General features: G+C 47.3%; 1 protein-coding gene across 1 annotated transcript in view; it reads left to right on the forward strand.

Annotated features, from left to right (window-relative positions):
* Positions 1-1,936: 1,936 nt before the first annotated feature.
* The window catches only part of LOC139310090 (rootletin-like), a 30,639-nt gene continuing 14,971 nt past the window's right edge, over positions 1,937-17,604 (forward strand). Inside the window, exons 1-6 of the mRNA XM_070934244.1 lie at positions 1,937-1,977; positions 4,421-4,534; positions 12,058-12,985; positions 14,501-14,575; positions 16,035-16,160; positions 17,031-17,126. Coding sequence (XP_070790345.1) covers positions 1,937-1,977; positions 4,421-4,534; positions 12,058-12,985; positions 14,501-14,575; positions 16,035-16,160; positions 17,031-17,126 — 1,380 coding nt within the window. The remainder of the gene's footprint in view (positions 1,978-4,420; positions 4,535-12,057; positions 12,986-14,500; positions 14,576-16,034; positions 16,161-17,030; positions 17,127-17,604) is intronic.

Consider the following 17,604-nt stretch of genomic DNA (forward strand, 5'->3'; position numbering starts at 1 on the left):
ATGAATATTTGTATTCCTGCAGTCTCCCCCCCTTGGGGTCTTTTTGTGTGGGTCGGAGGGGGGGGGAAGAAATTCCGACTTGGGGTCTGCTTCAGCCTCCTGGTACCTGGCAGCCTGGCAGCCTGGCAGTACCTGGCCTTGCACTCCCACAGGTCTTCTCTCTGCTTGGAAAGCCTATGTTCGTAGTCCTCAGTGAGGTGCTTCTGCTGAGCCTCCTTCTCGGCCAGATCCAATTTGAACTGAGCCAGCTGTTTTGCCAACTTTTCTCATGGTGGCTGCTTAGCTCCAACAACTGCTTCCTGTTGGGGCCCTAAGGAGCCCAGGCGGGCAGGAGAGGAGTGGCTGGGAGGGGAGGGGCGAGTAGAGGCTGGCGAGGCGCCCCTCGATGTGAGTGACATCAAGTTGGCCATGCCCAACCAGTCACATGACCACCTAGCCATACCCACCCAGCCGGTCATTAGGCAGATCATATTAGTGGTCCGCAGGATTTAAAATTATGAATTTAGTGGTCCCTGAGGTCCGAAAGGTTGGTGACCCCTGTTCTAGAACACTGTGACCATGATCGCATTTTCTCTTCTCCCCCAAAAATGCAACTGGAATTTAGAGGCTCATTGAATGCTGGGGGTTGAGCGGTGGCCTAGAGGTAGAGCTCTTGCCTCACAATCAGGACTGTGAGTTTGATCCCAGGTAGAGGCAGATATTTCTCTCTCTGGGCACAGTGAGAATAACTCAGTGAATAATCTGCTGAATAACACTCCGCATTGGCAACAGGAAGGGCATCCGGCCAGTAAACACTCAGCTCCATTCAGTTGCCCAGACTCTACCCCGTAAGGGATTATGGAGTTGTTAAAAGAAGAAGAAGATGATGATTGAATGCTGAGGTTGGAAAGGACTTTGGAGATCTTCTGTTCCAAATCTCTTCCCAGGATAAGATCCTCAAATCATTCCAGACACATGGCTGCTTAGCCTTGGATTGAAAGCTTCCCGGAGAACCTATGATTCCAGGAGGCAGCCTGGATTTGATCTAATACTCTGTTTTTCAACCTTATCAACTTTAACATGGGTGGACTTCAACTCCCAGAATTCTCCAGCCAACATGGCTGGCTGGGGAATTCTGAAAGTCCATCCATCTTAAAGTTTCTGAGGTTGAGGAAGATTGGTTTAATAAATCAAGGTGTATGCTATACTTGAAGTGATGTTTGTTCCATTCTGGCAAATCAAACCCCAGATTTAACCTAGAATGGTTAAAAGGCCATTCAAAGGACGGGTGTGTGTGACCCAAGGAGATAGCCAGGTTACACTAGCATATATTCTTGTGAGAAATCACTGTGCCAGTATGAGCCATTTGTGTCCAATAGAATCGAGGAGATGAGGCCTAGTGCTACGTTTTGGAGAATTTTCAGTTCTAGGCAATACTTTCTACATGGCCTCCAGGAACATTGGCTTTGGGCTGTCTCTAACGAACAATTTTAGCAGAATCTTTTATTAGTCCTATTAGAAACCACCTAAATTAGTGTGTCTGACAAATGGGTCAGCTTTGAGATGTGTGGACTTCAACTCCCAGAATCCCCCAGCCAAGTCATGCCGCCTGGATAATTCTGGGAGTTGAAGTCCACACATCTTCCAAGATGCCAAGGCTGACGATCACTGTTCTAGACAGAACTGCCAAATGATTGGAAGTAATTGAATATGTGATTGGTTGATCGATTCATTGATTAAGTGCCATCAACTCAGTATAGGCTGTTACCAGCTACTGAGATAGATTTTCTGCAGGAAAATATGCCGCTAACCTGTTCAAGTCCTCTTAACAAATGCCTCCTTCATCACCTTAAATGAATCTATCCATTCTTCCTGCTGGTCATCCTCTTCTTTTTCCTTCCACCATTCCCAGCATTACAGCTTTTTCCAGAGAACTAGATCTTCTCCTAAAGCAGAAATGTCGAACTCAAGGCTCGGGGGCCGGATCCAGCCCATGGGGTACTTAGGTCTAGCCCACAGGGCCGCCCTGGAAACGGTGAAGGACCGGCCCATGGTGCTTCTGCCAGTGAAAACAGAGCTCGGGAGGGCCGGGTTACAGGAGGCCATGGCAGCCAAAAACGGAATTTAGGAGCCTGTTTTTACTGGCAGAGTGCCCGACATGAGTGATGTCGAACTGGCCACCCCTCCCCCCATTACCCTTGGATAAGAAGCGAAACGTCTTCAAAGAAAAACCAGAAAGTCCAGTTGCCTCATAAAAAAGCGCCTTTGGGACTGGATGTTGAATGTTTTTCAGCGCATCGTTCCATAATGTGCAGTTAATCCTTGATTTACAATGAACAGTTAACAGTTGTAATTTTGAATGGTTTAGTGACCAAAATTACAACAGCACTGAAAAAAACTGACCTAAAAAAACCTCTTTTTCACACTTACAACCGGTGTAGCATGCTCATAGTCACGTGATCAAAATTCACACACTTGGCAATTGATTCGTATTTATGACACTTGCAATGTCCCAGGATCACGCCATCCCCTTTTTCAACTTTTCAACAAGCAAAGTCAACGGGGAAGCCAGATTTGCTTAACAACCATGTTACTAAGTTAAGAATGGCAGTGATTCACTTGAACCACCGTGACAGGAAAATTAATTAAGCTTACTTTGTCACTGCACCTCGTACAACAAAATTAAATGCCATCTTCAGTGTACATTATACGTATAAAAACACACACCTTTCGCATTCTATATAATTGAATTGAAAACTCCTGATATTGCATTAATATTGCAATATGCAGTAGAATTCAGTATGGTTACTGCCCTGGGATAGAAGCTGTTTTTCAGCCTATTTGTCCTTGTTTTTATTATCCTGTACCGTCTGCCAGATGGTAATAGTTAAAAAAAAAAAAAGGGGGGTGCCGAGGATGAGATGGATCTTTAAGAACGTTTTGAACTTTCTTAAGGCAGCGGGAGCTATAAAGCTCTTCCAAGGAGGGGAGGGGGCAACCAATGATACTCTGGGTAATGATCTTAACCCTCTGGAGCGCTGTCCTATCTGCCACGGTGCAATTGGCAAACCATACACAGGTGCAGTAAGTTAAGATACTCTCTATGATGTTGCGGTAGAAGGTCACCAGCAGTTTTTCATTCAGTTGTTTCCTGAGAAGTCTCAAGAAAAGCCGTACGGGGGCGGGGGGGGGCGCAAGACTCCCTTAACAAATGTCTCACTTAGCCACAGAAATGCGGGGCTCCATTCAGTGGTGGGTTGCTCCTGGTTCGGCCCGGTTCGGCTGAACCAGTAGTGGTGATGATGTGACATCACCAAACTGGTTCTCTTTGACTGGGAGCTGGGCCCTTCCTCCCGCCCCCGCTTTATTCCTACCTTTATTTCTTGTTTTTTAGCCCAGCTGACAGGCGCGGCAGAGTGGATTACCGCACCTCAGCTGGGCAGAAACTTAATGCACTTGCAGGGATCGCACGCAAAGCGCATGTGCGAAGAAAACTGGTGGTAACACCAGTTGGAACCAGTGGTGGGTTCCTCCCGGTTCCGCCGAACCGGTAGTGGTGACGATATGACGTCACCGAACCGGTTCTACCCCCCCGCCCCGTGTTATTCTTACCTTTTATTTGGCCCCACCCCCAATCTATTGCTGCCTCCTGAGTCCCAGCTGATGGCTAGAGGGAAAAAAAAACTGTTTAAACTCTTGCCATGAGGCTTCAAAGGGCCGTCCTACAGCTGATCAGTGTTAAAAGAAAACAAATGAGTAGATCGGTGCCTGCAAAAATAAATGGGTAGATCAGTGCCTGCAAAAATAAATGGGTAGACCAGTGCCTGCAAAAATACATGAGTAGATCAGTGCCTGCAAAAATAAATGGGTAGATCAGTGCCTGCAAAAATACATGAGTAGATCAGTGCCTGCAAAAAATAAATGGGTAGATCAGTGCCTGCAAAAATACATGAGTAGATCAGTGCCTGCAAAAATAAATGGGTAGACCAGTGCCTGCAAAAATACATGAGTAGATCGGTGCCTGCAAAAATAAATGGGTAGATCAGTACAGTACTGCAAGCAATTAAAAGCCGGGTAGACCAGTACCTCTGCTAAATCCTAAATAATGATCACGTGACCATCAAGCCACACCCACAAAATAAGCCACGCCCACAAAACCGGTAGTAAAAAAATTTAGAACCCACCCCTGGTTGGAACCCATCCCTGGCTCCGCTGTGGTCGTAAGTCGAGGACTACATGCAGTCACCCCGCTGGTTAGTTCCCTTGCGGACCCCTCCCCCCCCAAAAAAAATGCTGGGATGGAGAGAAAGTTCCCAACTAGACCTTTTGTTTTTTTTTTCTCCTGAAAAGGTCCCTCTCCCTCTTTTGAGCCTGGCTTGCCAGCCATCGCCCTTTTGCAGGCTTCCCACGACCCAAAGCTTTTTTTTTTTTTCCACAGCAGGTCGGGCGTCAAAAACACGCCCCGGGTGGCTTTTGCAAGGCTGCAGCCGGCGTCAAGAGGCAGGGCGGACTGGAGGCCGAAGGCGCGACGTGGCAGGAACCGGCCCGTCTTCAGGTGAGTAAAGTCTCTCTCTCTCTCTCTATATATATATAAAATCCTCGCCGCTTCCAGATCTGGCGCCGCGGCTCCCTCTGGCGGCGCGTCCGAGAACTGCAAGCCTGGTGCGCCCAGATTGCCAGACTCCCGACGGGGAAAGGAGGTGGGGGCGGAAAAAAAAAAAAAGAAAGCGCGGCTAAGATCCGGCCTGCAAAACTCCGGACCGCCTCTAGATGGCAGCAAGACGGTGCAGTGAACTCATCTGGGCTTCCTGAAGGAGGGCAGCTCGGGGATTCGCCTCTGTGCTCAAGGAACCACGTGCCCAGATCTGAAAGGGTTGCTGCTGTGCTGGGGCAAATCGTTACGCCGCTCTACTTCGGGCACGGAGCGAGCTTTCACACGATCCGCGAAGGGATCCCGTGCAAACCCGATCCGATCGCCAGGCAGCCCCCAGGCGCAAAGGCAAGCGGGCGAGGGCCCGGGGTGAGTGGGTGGGTGGGTGGTGGAAGGGGACGTTTAACGCAGGCAAAGAAGAATCCGGAGCGGCGGATCGCGAAAAACGGGGCTCGATCTTGCAAGGGGAGAGGGATCCACTGGGATCTTGGCGCTTAGGTCGGATCTTCTCCCGAAGTTTCTTAAAAACCCGGAAGTGAGGCTTTTTACACTGTGTGGTTTTTCTCGACGCGCGAGAGGGTTAAGAGGACAAGCCGGGAATCCCTTCCGATCACTCTGATCCTCCTCGCCGAGGGCTGGGGTGGAGCGATCTCTTTTAAAGGGATCGCTTCGGAGAGAGAGAGTCCGGGGGGAGGAGGCGCCCCCGCCGCCAGCAAGCGTGAGTCAGATGCAGCTCGATACAGCAAGGAGAGTTGTTTATTATTATTATTATTATTATTATTATTATTATTATTATTATTATTATTATTATTATTATTATTATTATTATTATTATTATTATTTATTGGTTAATCTTTAGTGAGATTCACAGCCTTTGAGGCTGGTTAATAGCTCAGCAGCTCGAGTCCTAACTAAGGACCTAGGAACTGTTAAGGTATCGTCCAGCCCAAGGAGAGATTATTATTATTATTATTATTATTATTATTATTATTATTATTATTATTATTATTATTATTGGATTTTTTTCTACCTGTTGCAATGGCAGAGGAAACACGGGTGGTGTACGCGCGGGTGTTTTAAGGTGCGTCTCCAAAAATGTTAGAGGGGGAAGGAGGCAAGTTTTGCAAATGGAATAATTTGGTGGAAGCAAAGGTTTTCTTTCGGGGCATTTAATGCACCGAGTAAAGGATCTGATCATCCGGCCAGATCAAAGATTACAAAGAGGTAGTAGTAGTAACCTTTTCGGTCTATGGAGATTCTCAATCATCCAGGTCGTGGTTGTCATGCTTTTTTCCCCAAGATTTTCATGGAGTTTTTCTTTTGAAGACCTAAGGTGGCTCAGTGGCTAAGACACTGAGCTTGTCGATCAGAAAGATCGGCAGTGAGCAGGGGGTTGGACTAGATGACCTCCAAGGCACTTTCCAACTCTGTGACTGTTACATACCTTTTGCTTCTCATCCGGGAAGCTTCTTGGAAAGTAACCTTTTTCTATCATCTAGATGGGGGAGAAGCAGTGCAAAGCTTCTGTTTAGCCCCTCCCAGCACCTGCAAGGGGAGAAGGTGGAAAGGCCAAACGCTTATCCAAGGAGAAGCCCCTCCCTGCGTCCTCCCCCCCTTGGGAGGCGGAGTTTCTGAGCCAGGTGTGCTCTGATCTCCTGCCCTTTGCTCTGGGTGGAGTGGCCGAAGGCCTGGAGAAAAGGTAAGGGGGAAGGAGTGGTAGCCGATGAGAAATATCCCTTCCCCCCAATTCTCTCCAAGGAATGGTTCCCCCCTCCTTTCTCAAACTGGGGAGTAGGAAGGAAGTTTCAGTGGGACGAGGGCTTCCTCCTTCTTCAGCCCTTCTTGGTCTGCTCAAAATCCAGCCCAAGAAGTTTGCTGTAAGCTGGTCTCCCGGCTCTGCTTTGGTTTGCAAATCCTGATTTGCAAACTGCACGCCAAAGGGACAAGAGTGGGGTTTGTGGCATCTCTGGAAGGTGACATCGCTAGGCTAAAGGGACCAGAAGCCTGACTCGGCGGCTGGTTCTTCCTGTTTCCGAATCTGGGCAGGGCTGAGAGCAGAGAAAGGCCGTACTCTTAAGGACAGAAGTAGGTACCTGTCGGGTGCCTACGCAGATTTGCTCCAGGCCAGCTGGAAACCAGCAGGGTGACCTGTTGATTTGGGAGGTTCTGGGGTTTGGTCTGCAAAGATGTACTGGTTGGGTGACACGGACCCTGATGGGACTGGAAGGCTTTTAGCTTTGTTGTATTTTAATGCGCTTGATTGTGTAAGTTACGTCATATTTGTGGGAAAATGTGTCCGCTACTTTCATTTTTAAACTGGAGCATGACCCGTGGAGTCTTCCCTTTAAAATAAGACAGCTTCATGCTCCTCTCCTTCTCTCTGTCTGCCTCTCTCTCTCACACACACACATACACTTGTTAGCCTTATCAGTTTTTGTAAACATTGGAAGAGGGTTCCATATGGGATGTATCCATGCATGCAAAAAATTAATGACAGGGAACCAACCTTATGTAATTCCTTTCCTCTATTGATCTTTTCCTTTAAGCCTCTTATTATTCGATTACCATCTGCCTCCTTTCTTGGTGATCCAAGTGGGGCTTTCTTGTCCACAGTTGTTGTGCTCTCCAAAGAAAATCGAAAGTGTTAGGGGAAATCGAAAGTGTTAGGGAAAAGGAACAAAGATGATTAGGGCGCTGGAGGCTAAATATATCAGTTGGTGGAATTGGATTTTTCTAGTTCAGTGATGGCTAACCTTTTTGCCATCGCGTGCCAAAAGCGAGGGGGCTGCCGGGGGGGGCGCGGCCGTGCCTGCCCACACCCATAATTCTATGCGCCCTGTCCCCCACGCATGCGCACGTAACCCCCCCCGCACTCCCCCTGCTTTTGGCATGTGATGGGACGGTGGGCCCAGTAGGCCTGTTTTTTGCCCTTCCCAGGCTCCAGAGTCTTTCTAGGAAGTTGACAAATGGGCCGTTTCCAGCCTCTGGAAGGCCTCCAGGTGGGTGGGGAAGGCTGTTTTCACCCTCCCCAGGCTCCTAGAAAGCCTCTGGAACCTAGGGAGAGAGAAAAATGGGTGTTCCCCACACACACAGAGGCCCTCCGGAGGCAGGAAACAACCTGTTTCCCTACTTCCGGTGGGCCCAGAAGGCCCAAAAATCAGCTGGCCAGTGTGCACATGCACGCCGGAGCTGAGCCCGCGTGCCCACTGGTATGGCTCTGCCATAGGTTCGCCATCACGGGTCTAGTTTAATGAGAAAGAAGGACTAGGGGAGACACGATGGCAGTGTTCCAGTATCTCAGGGGCTGCCACAAAGAAGAGTGGGGGTCAACCTATTCTCGAAAGGCCCCAAGGGCAGGACAAGAAGCAATGGGTGGAAATTAATCAAGGAGAGAAGCAACTTAGAACTAAGGAGAAATTTCCTGACAGTTAGAACAATTAATCAATGGAACAACTTTTCCTTCAGAAGTTGTGGGTGCTTCATCACGGGAGGTTTTTAAGAAGAGACTGGACAGTCATTTGAAATGGTACTGTAGGAAGAAATATCCTTCTGGGTTCAGCTCCAAGTGGGGAAAAAGACACTGGAAACATGGAGACTGCTTGGAAAGATGGTTTAATGGTGGACAGGATCACATGGCTTGAGTTCCTGAACAGAAAAGGGGGTGAGACGCAGTGAGTCCCCGGGTTTTATGCCTTCTCTGGCTTTGAACTTCCTGGGGCCCAGAAAGAGTATCCTGATTGGTTGTCAGACTCCCAGGGGGTGGGGGTCTTTGCTAGCCTTGCTGGCTGATGTAATCTTCCCAGGTACCATGTGGTGAGTTTCTGTTGCTAGATAGGTCCTATTGTGTTGCAGATGATGGCCCATTGACAAAGATTGAGTTTCTGCCTCTGGCCCATTGACAAAGGGTGGGGGGGCAGGAAAATGGGAGCTGCTTCCTCTTTAAAACATGCTTCTCCATTTCTCATCCAGGGAAACATAATATTCTGCCTTTTTTAATATTTCCTAAAATATTTCATTCTTCTAGGAAAGGGGTGGGTGCTAACTTCCTACAGTACTATAGGGTCTCCTGCCTGAGCAAGGGGTTGGACTAGAAGAGTAGTGAAATCTGAACCGGTTTGCTACCGGTTTGCTGGCAGTTCACACCAAATGTGCCCTGCGTGTGCATGCACAATACACACCAAAAGGAGGCTTGGGAAGGTAAGTAGAACACGGGTGAGGGGGGAGAATCAGCTGTGGCGTGCGATCTTGGGAACCTTTTTAAAAACTTTTTTACAGCATTTTTTACTACCGGTTCGGGCAAATAGGTAGTAAAAAAATGCTTTAAAAAAGTTAAAAAAAAGGTTCCGACGATCACAGCTGTGCCACGCAATCGTCAGAACCTTTTTTAAAAAATACTTTTTAAAAGCATTTTTAACTACCAGTTCCGGAGAACCGGTAGTAAAAAAAATGCTTAAAAAGTTAAAAAAAAAAAAAAAGTTCCAACGATCCGCTGAACGATCCTCGGAACTTTTTTTGTTTTACATTTTTTTTACTACCAGTTCAGGCGAACTGGCCCAAACCGGTAACATTTCACCCCTGGACTAGAAGATCTCCAAGGACCCTTCCAGCTCTATTCTGATTGATTGATTGATTGATTGATTGATTGATTGATTGATTGATTGATTACTCTTAGATTCTGGCCAGTGGTGAAATCTAAAATTTGTTACTACTGGTTCTGTGGGCGTGGCTTGGTGGGGGGGTAATGTGACTGGGTGGGTGTGGCCAATTTTTTTTTTTACTTTTAAAACCATTTTTTCTACAACCTCTTCGGCGAAGAGGTTGTAAAAAAATGCTTTCAAAAGACTGACGATCCCAGCTGACTTGCCTGATCGGCAGAAGCTTTTTTTCTTTAAAAAGCCTCTGACAATCAGGCAACTCAGCTGGGATCGTCAGCTGATGATCCCTTTGACGATCCCAGCTGAGCCACACGATCATCAGAGGCTTTTTTTTTTTTTTTACTTTTAAAAGCATTTTTTCTGCCGAAGAGGTTGTAGAAAAAATTGCTTTTAAATTTTTTTTTAAAAAAAGTCTCTGATGATTGTGCGGTTCAGCTGGGCATGGGGGAGGGCAGGGATTTTGCTATCGGGTGATCCGGTCCGAACCGGGAGTATTTCACCCCTGATTCTGGGCCAGGGTCTCATCTGAAAACAGCCGGGTCTTCCTTTGAAGCTTGTATGTTCTACTTGCCTGACCCAGACAGTCTTTCTGAACAAGGAAAAGGGATGAAAGCTTGGGTATTTTTGCACTGTGTTTCCCCACCCTCTGTAATTACAACATCTATAAGACCTGGAACGAAATCACAGCATAGAATATTCCTTATGCCTTTTATGATTTTTGCTCTTCCCCGGTCAGGCACAATTACTTTGAGCTCTTTGTGTGGGGTGGGTGGGTTGGGGGATACCTACTTATGTTTTTCAGGAAGATTATTTTGCTTGCTTGCCGTTTTCTCCAAACTTCCTTCTTGTCCATACATTTCCAGTTTTTGGTTGTGCGAAGAGTCACGTTTGGAGAATCAGTTTTGTAGTATAAAATGGGAAGGTTTGCAGTAGAAATCTGTGGTGGCCCGTTTTTTTGTTTTTTTTTGGTTCATCTTGTGGACCAAGATGCAGAGATCTACAGAGAGTGGTCAAAAAAGTCAAAATGGCAGCCATGGTGGTTCAATAAAAGCTCCACCCATTTTTATGTCCAATGCGTAGATGGCTCTTCAGTCACATCATTGTCACCATTTTCATTTTTTTAAAAAAACCACCCCTTGAGGGAACCTTTGTGTACAAATAGTCCTCAACTTATGACCATCATTGAGCCCAAAATTTCAGTTGCTAAATCATCAGAAGCCCCCCCCCCATGTACTCCTGTCCCTGCCCACTACAGTATAGGTAGTCCTTGATTTACGACCACAATTGAGCCCAAAACTGCTGCTGCTAAGCGAGACATTTCCGAAGTGAGGTATGCCCCCATTTTACAACCTTTCTTGCTACTGTTGTTAAGCGAATCACTCCAGGTTGATAAATTAGTGACCCGGTTGTTAAGTGAACCTGGCTTCCCCATTGACTTTTGCTTGTCAGAAGGTCACTAAAGGGGGATTCCCATGACTTCGGGACACTGCAACAGTCATAAATATGAACCGGTTGCCAAGCATCCGAATTTTATTCACGTCATGGTCATAAGTGTGAAAAATGGTTATAAGTCACTTTTTTTCTGTGCCATTGGAGCTTTGAACAGTTTACTAAACGAACTGTTGTAAGTCGAGGACTACCTGTATATACAGTATAACTATTTTTTCACACTTAACGATCGTTGCAGCATCCCCATGGCCACGTGATTAAAATTTTGACACTTGGCAACTGACTCATATTTATGACGGTTGCAGTATGCTGGGCACACACCTGTTGTGACCTTCTGACAAGCAAAGTCAATGGGGAAGCCAGATTCACTTAACAACCATGCTACTAATTAACAACTGCAGGCGAATTCACTATCTCACTTAGCAACAGAAATGTTGGGCTCAATTGTGGTCGTAGGTCGAGGACTTCCTGTAGCCGTTTTTTTTTTAAGGAACCTCACTGCAGAGGCTGATATCATATATGCCATCATGTCAAAGCTTGTAAATACTCTTTAACATTTCTTATTAATATATAAAACAGAGATATTACCATCAAAAACTCTTTGGGTCCATGGAAGTCTATGGAGATTCTCAGTCATTCAGGTCATGGTTGTCCCAAAGGTGCTTTTTCAGGAGGCAAAAAAAAAAACTTTTTTGTTTTTGTTTTTCCTTGAAGACCTTTCACTTCTCATCCAGGAAGCTTCTTCAGCTCTGATTAGATCAGGGATGTCAAACTCGATTTCATTGAGGGCCGCATCAGGGTTGTGTTTGACTTTGGAGGGCCGGGATGGGTGTGGCTGGGGTGGGCATGGCCAGCTCGACGTCACTGGTGTTGGGGGCGCCTGTGGCGGCCCAAGCGCTCTGCCAATGAAAACAGGCTCCAGAGCTCCGTTTCCGACTGCGACGGGCTCCTGCAACCCTCCTGCGGACCTCCGCAGCTCCGTTTTCACTGCCAGAGGCACCACAGGCCAGTCCTCCCGTTTCCAGGGCGGCCCCACAGACCAGATCTGTGGGCCGAATCTGGCCCCCGGGCCTTGAGTTTAGATTAGATGGTGGGAAATGGAAGGATTTATAATGACCAGCTGACTGCAAGGAATATAAATCTTTCCATTCCCCCACCATCCAGTCAGAACTGAAGAAGCTTCTCAGATGAGAAGGGAAACGTCTTCAAAAAAAACAACAACAAGAGAGTCCAGTTGCCTCCCGAAAAAGCACCTTCGGGATTGGGTCCATGGAAGTCTGAGAAAAATTGGAAATAAAAGATTCCTTTCTGTTCCGCTTCCAGCGCTTCTGAATTCATGGAGAGCCCCAACAATTTCTGCCGCCTTTGTGGCACCGTGCTGCGTGGGAATCATCGGCGGTGGCTTTTCAGCCGGAGCAATAACAGCTCACGCCCCAACCTGCTGGTGATACTGTCCTACGTCCTCGACCAAGAGCTTCCGCAGCGTGGAGATGGGCGCGGAGAATTCCTGTGTGGGAAATGTGCCCAGGTCTTGGGGCGGGTGTACCATTTCGACACTGTCATCGCCCGGGTTCAAGCTCTCTCCATTGAGCGCCTCCAGCGCCTGCTTTCGGAGAAAGACCAGTTGGCCCGCTCGCTGCGCCATATTTACACGCGGCGGTTTCCAGATAACGGGGCCTCCGTGTCCTATACGGGCCAAGAGATCTCAGCCAGCATAGCGGATTTGCCCCAAGTGCAATACCAGCGCCTCCTGCAGGATGATATGGCCCTCTCCGAATATGAGTGCTGGGCTGACGCCCCCGACAGCAGCCAGCCAGGCACCCCGGGTCGGAACCGCCAATGTCACAGCTGCCATGGGCTGAGGGTGGACGACAACAATTATGAGTGGGTGTGCCGGACACCGAGGCGGCTGGGAACGTGGTCCCCTATCTCCCCCCTCTGCCGGGACAAGTCGCAAAGCATGCCCACCGTATGCTGCACAGACTCCCAGGCCTCTCTGCGGTGCCATAGTTTGGGGGACGTCGAGTCGTGTTCCATGCTATCGTTGGATACTTCGCCAGAATCGGAACTAGCCTCGGAAGCGCTGAAAAATCTGAAGGACATTAGAAGGAAGCGGCTGAAGGTCCCATCGGGCAGTAAGATCCCCATCTTGGTGGGCAACTGGCGGGGGGCCACTCCCCGGAGAGAGAGCCCCGTGGGAGAAGAATCCTATGAGGACCTGATGGATGAGTTTCTGCCTCTGGAGCCAAAGGTAAGCAGCACGAAAAAGTAAGGTAGGGTCAGCTGAGTTCAGGCATAGAGGTAGTCCTCAATCAGGGTGGATTTGATTTAAATCACTAGTAAAAAGACTTGATTTAAATCAACTCGATTTAAATCATAATTTTTAAAGAGCAACTGTCATCTCTGCTACTCCTTTGACCCGCTGTTGACTCACCGATAGTCCCAGTGTTGCAGAATATACAGCCTTGTGCTACATAACTAAGCTCCATTTCATGCTGAATAAACTAAATTATTTATGTATCTTAAATAGAAAACTATCTTACGATAGATTTTTACCCCAAAAGTTTTTTATTAAAATAAATTCAATAAAAATCAAAAAAATCTGATTTGAATAAAAAAATCCGATTTAAATCAAAAAAATCCATTTTTTTTATTTTTTAAAAAAAATCATTGATTTTTATCCACCCTGTCCTCAATATATGACCGCAAATTGAGCTCAACATTTCTGTTGCAAAGCGAGACAGTTGTTAAGTGAGTTTTGTCCCATTTTATGTCCTTTCTTGCCACCGTTGTTAAGTGAATCACTGCAGCTGTTAAATTAGCATGGTTGTTCGGTGAATCTGGCTTCCCCACCGACAATGCTTGTCAGAAGGTCGCAGAAGGGGATCACGTGACCTCGGGACACTGCAACCGTCATAAGTACATGTCAGTTGCCAAGCGTCTGGATTTTGATCACGCGACTGTGGGGACGCTGCAGCGGTCATCAATATGAAAAACGGTCATAAGTCGCTTTTTTTTGGGTGCCGTTGTAACTTGAACAGTCACTCAACAAATTGTTGTAAGTTGAGGACTACCTGTAATCCCAGGTTGTGGTTGGTTCTAACCACCATTTGTTGTATAAAACAATGGTTGGGTTCAGACATCCTGCTAAGCTAGGGTTGTCTGAGACACAGCGATGGGGTTCATGTATGCCACAATGAAACAAATGACATTAGGGCTGAACCCAGGAGATGGCCTCAGCTGTGAAGTTTTCACTCAACCTTCAGTCTTCCTTTTTTGGAGAAAGGATGAGACGAGGCAGGATTCTGGGTCAGCTTCAACCGTGGTAGAAGATGCACTTGGCTTTCATAAGCCTTCTTGGTGTCAGATTGAGAGGTGACCTTCCTTTCTCCACATCTTATCATCGCTGTAGATATTGGGGTCTTTGATCTGCAGGGGTGTCCACATGGGAGGTCAAAAAAGTCAAGATGGCAGATGCATCCATGCAAGCAAAGCCCTGCTCTTTTCTGGCATCCGTGTGGCAGCTACAATTCCCAATAAAAAGGGGGTGGGGCTACAATTGCTCAGGGTGTGTCCGCCATCTTGGATTTTGCCCCTAGATGGAGCCTAGGTGTATCCGTGCCCTATCTCAAGGGCACCATTAGCAGAAAAAGAGGTGAATTTGGGGAATTCTGGGAGTTGAAGTCCACACATCTTAAAGATGCCAATATTGAGAAACACTGCTCTAAAGGAAGTCACACGGACACCTGTTGCTTGACCACTCAAGGGTGAAGAAGGAGGTGGGAATGGAATTAACTCAGAAAGGACCCTTTGTCAGCGTTCCAGAAAACCCCAACTCCAAGTAAGTGATGCATAAATTGAAGATGGCCTCTGTTACCCAAAGACTGGGCTGGGTAATAGAAGCAATAGAAAACATGGCTGGCTGGGGAATTCTGGGAGCTGAAGTTCACATACCTTGACATTGCCAAAGTTGGGAAACATGGCTTAGAAATTCAGCCCTATCTTGAGCTCTGAGCCAGAAACCAGGAGAGGTGGGAAATCAGGACTCCAGGCAATCTCAGATGTTCTCCAATCCCATTGTAAGGGGGATTTGTGAATGAATGTCTCGTCTAATGTGTAGTTTAATGAAAAGAAGGACTAGGAGTGACATGATAGCATATCTCAAAGGTTACCATAAAGAAGAGGGAGTCAAGCTATTCTCCAAAGCACCTGAGGGCAGGGCAAGAAGCAACGGATGGAAATTAATCAAGGAGAGAACCAACCTAGAACTAAGGAGAAATTTCCTGACAGTTAGAACAATTAATCATAACTTCCATCCAGAAGTTATAGGTGCTCCATCACTGGAGGCTTTTAAGAAGAGATTGGGCAGCCATTTCTTTGAAATGGTATAGAGCAGGGGCAGTGGTGAAATTCAATTTTTTTTACTACCGGTTCTGTGGGCGTGGCTTGGTGGGCATGGTGAGGTGTCAGGTTTCAATGTCGTCTCAGATAAATTGCATTTCCAAACAAATAGTCTTTGATGAAATCTTTCATTTATTTAGCACGACAATCTGTCCCCGATTATGTCATAGCCAACACTGACTTCCTGACCCCAAACCTTCCCTTTCCGTTCCCCAATTCTCTGTGTCTCATTGGCCATCTTCCAACTCATTCTCCCCATATCTACTACTTCAGCTCCCAGGAATGTCCTCCCTCCCATTCCATCTCCTAGGGGATATTATCTTCAGGGAAAATAAGTAGGTGAAAAGTCAAGTGTCCTCTTGCCAGCTGCCCCCTTTTCTCCTTATGTCAGCACTGGAACGAATGTAGTTTGGAGTGCTGACATGTGGCTTGGTGGGCATGGCTTGGTGGGCATGGCAGGGGAAGGATACTGCAAAATCTCCATTCCGTCCCCACTCCAGGGGAAGGATACTGCAAAATCCCCATTACCTCCCCACTCCTGGGGGAAGGATATTGCAAAATCCCCATTCCCACCCCACTCGGGCCAGCCAGAGGTGGTATTTGCCGGTTCTCCGAACTACTCAAAGTTTCCGCTACCGGTTCTCCAGAACCTGTCAGAACCTGCTGGATTTCACCCCTGGGCAGGGGTGTCAAACTTGCGTCATCACAGCTTTATCATGTGACGTATCAACTTTTCCCCTCTTCACTAAACCGGCCGTGGGCGTGGCTAGCACGTGACGCATCCCGGCCCACGGCCTGCTAGTTTGACAGCCCTGATATAGAAATCTCCTGCTTGTGTAGGGAGTTTGACTAGAAGACTTCTAAGGTCCCTTCCAACTCTGTTTCTGTCTTTCCCAAAGCTCCAGGTTCAGCGGTCTCTGCACCAGGACCTCCAAAGATCTTTTGATAACTTGAAGGAACTTCTTGAAACAGCCCAGGGACAGCTGAAGAGCTTTCAGGAGAAACAAGGAGAGGCATCCAACCAGGTAGAAACTTGAAGTCTTCCTTGTCTCTTTTATTAAGCAGTTCCTCCCAAGCAGTCGTGTCCAACTCTAAGGCACGGTGCTCATCCCCGTTTCTTGGCTGAGGGAGCTAGTGTTGTCTGAAGTCGATTTCTGTGGTCATGTGGCCAGCTTGGCTGCATGCCAAAGGCTCACAGAACGCTGTTGTCTTCCCACCGAAGTGGTACCTATTAATCTACTTGCATTTGCATGCTTCAGGGCTGCTAGACGGGCAGGAGAATAGAATAGAATAGAATAGAATAGAATAGAATTGAATTGAATTGAATTGAATTGAATTGAATTGAATTGAATTGAATTGAATTGAATTGAATTGAATTTTATTGGCCAAGCGTGATTGGTTCTGTTACTATAACCTTGCACTAGAGACAGAGGGACATGGTGGCTCAGTAGCTAAGACTCTAAGCTTGTCAATCGAAAGGTTGGCAGTTTAACGGCTCGAATCCCTAGTGCCGCGTAACGGGGTGAGCTCCCGTTACTTGTCCCAGCTTCTGCCAACCTAGCAGTTCGCAAGCATGTAAAAAATGCAAGTAGAAAAAATAGGGACCACCTTTGGTGGGAAGGTAACAGTGTTCTGTGCGCCTTTGGCGTTTAGTCATGACGGTCACATGACCACGGAGACGTCTTCGGACAGCGCTGGCTCTTCGGCTTTGAAACGGAGATGAGCACCGCCCCCTAGAGTCGGGAACGACTAGCACATGTGTGCGAGGGGAACCTTTACATTTACCTTTAGTGACAGAGCTAATAATTCTGGCTATGCTTCTTATCTGGCCTACCTCACAAGGCTGTAATATTTTCCTTTTATTTTTTTCCCCACCCCACTCTCTGTGACCACAGGAAGCTGGTTTTCCACTTGAGGAGGCCATGAATCACCAGGAGCAGCTGATCCATCAACTGACCAGGTGTCTGCAAAGCAAGGAGGAGGTGTTACAGGTGAGCCGAGCAAGAGAGACACTACTGGTCTTCCAGGTGATCCAATGATTGCCTCACCTGTCTCGTTTCCTGGAAGTGGGTGAGGGATATCATAAGGTATCCCTCACCCAGTTTGGTAATCTCAAACTCGCGGCCCTCGGGCCAGATGCGTCACATGCTGGCCACTCCCACGCCCAGTTTAGCAAAGGGGGAAAAAATTGCGATACATCATGTGACGCCGCCATGACGATGCCAACTTGACATCCCTTTCATAAGGGAAGGTGAAGGAACTAAAGTAAGAGGGCTGTTTTTAGCCAGATTCCCATTGGTTCAGGTATTTCCTATTTCTGCCTTGAAAATAAAACATTTGGAACAGTTCCAGCTGCTCCAGCTGTTAAGCAAACCAATGCTTTGCTCTGAGCACGATTTTTTTAAAAAAATGTTTATTTGATTTATATGCCGCCCTTCTCCGGAGACCCAGGGCGGCTTACAATGCGCT

Source organism: Pituophis catenifer, unplaced genomic scaffold (assembly GCF_029215685.1).
Source record: "Pituophis catenifer annectens isolate HBS135680 unplaced genomic scaffold, rPitCat1.0.hap2 SCAF_2, whole genome shotgun sequence".
NCBI classification, from domain to species: Eukaryota; Metazoa; Chordata; class Lepidosauria; order Squamata; family Colubridae; genus Pituophis; species Pituophis catenifer.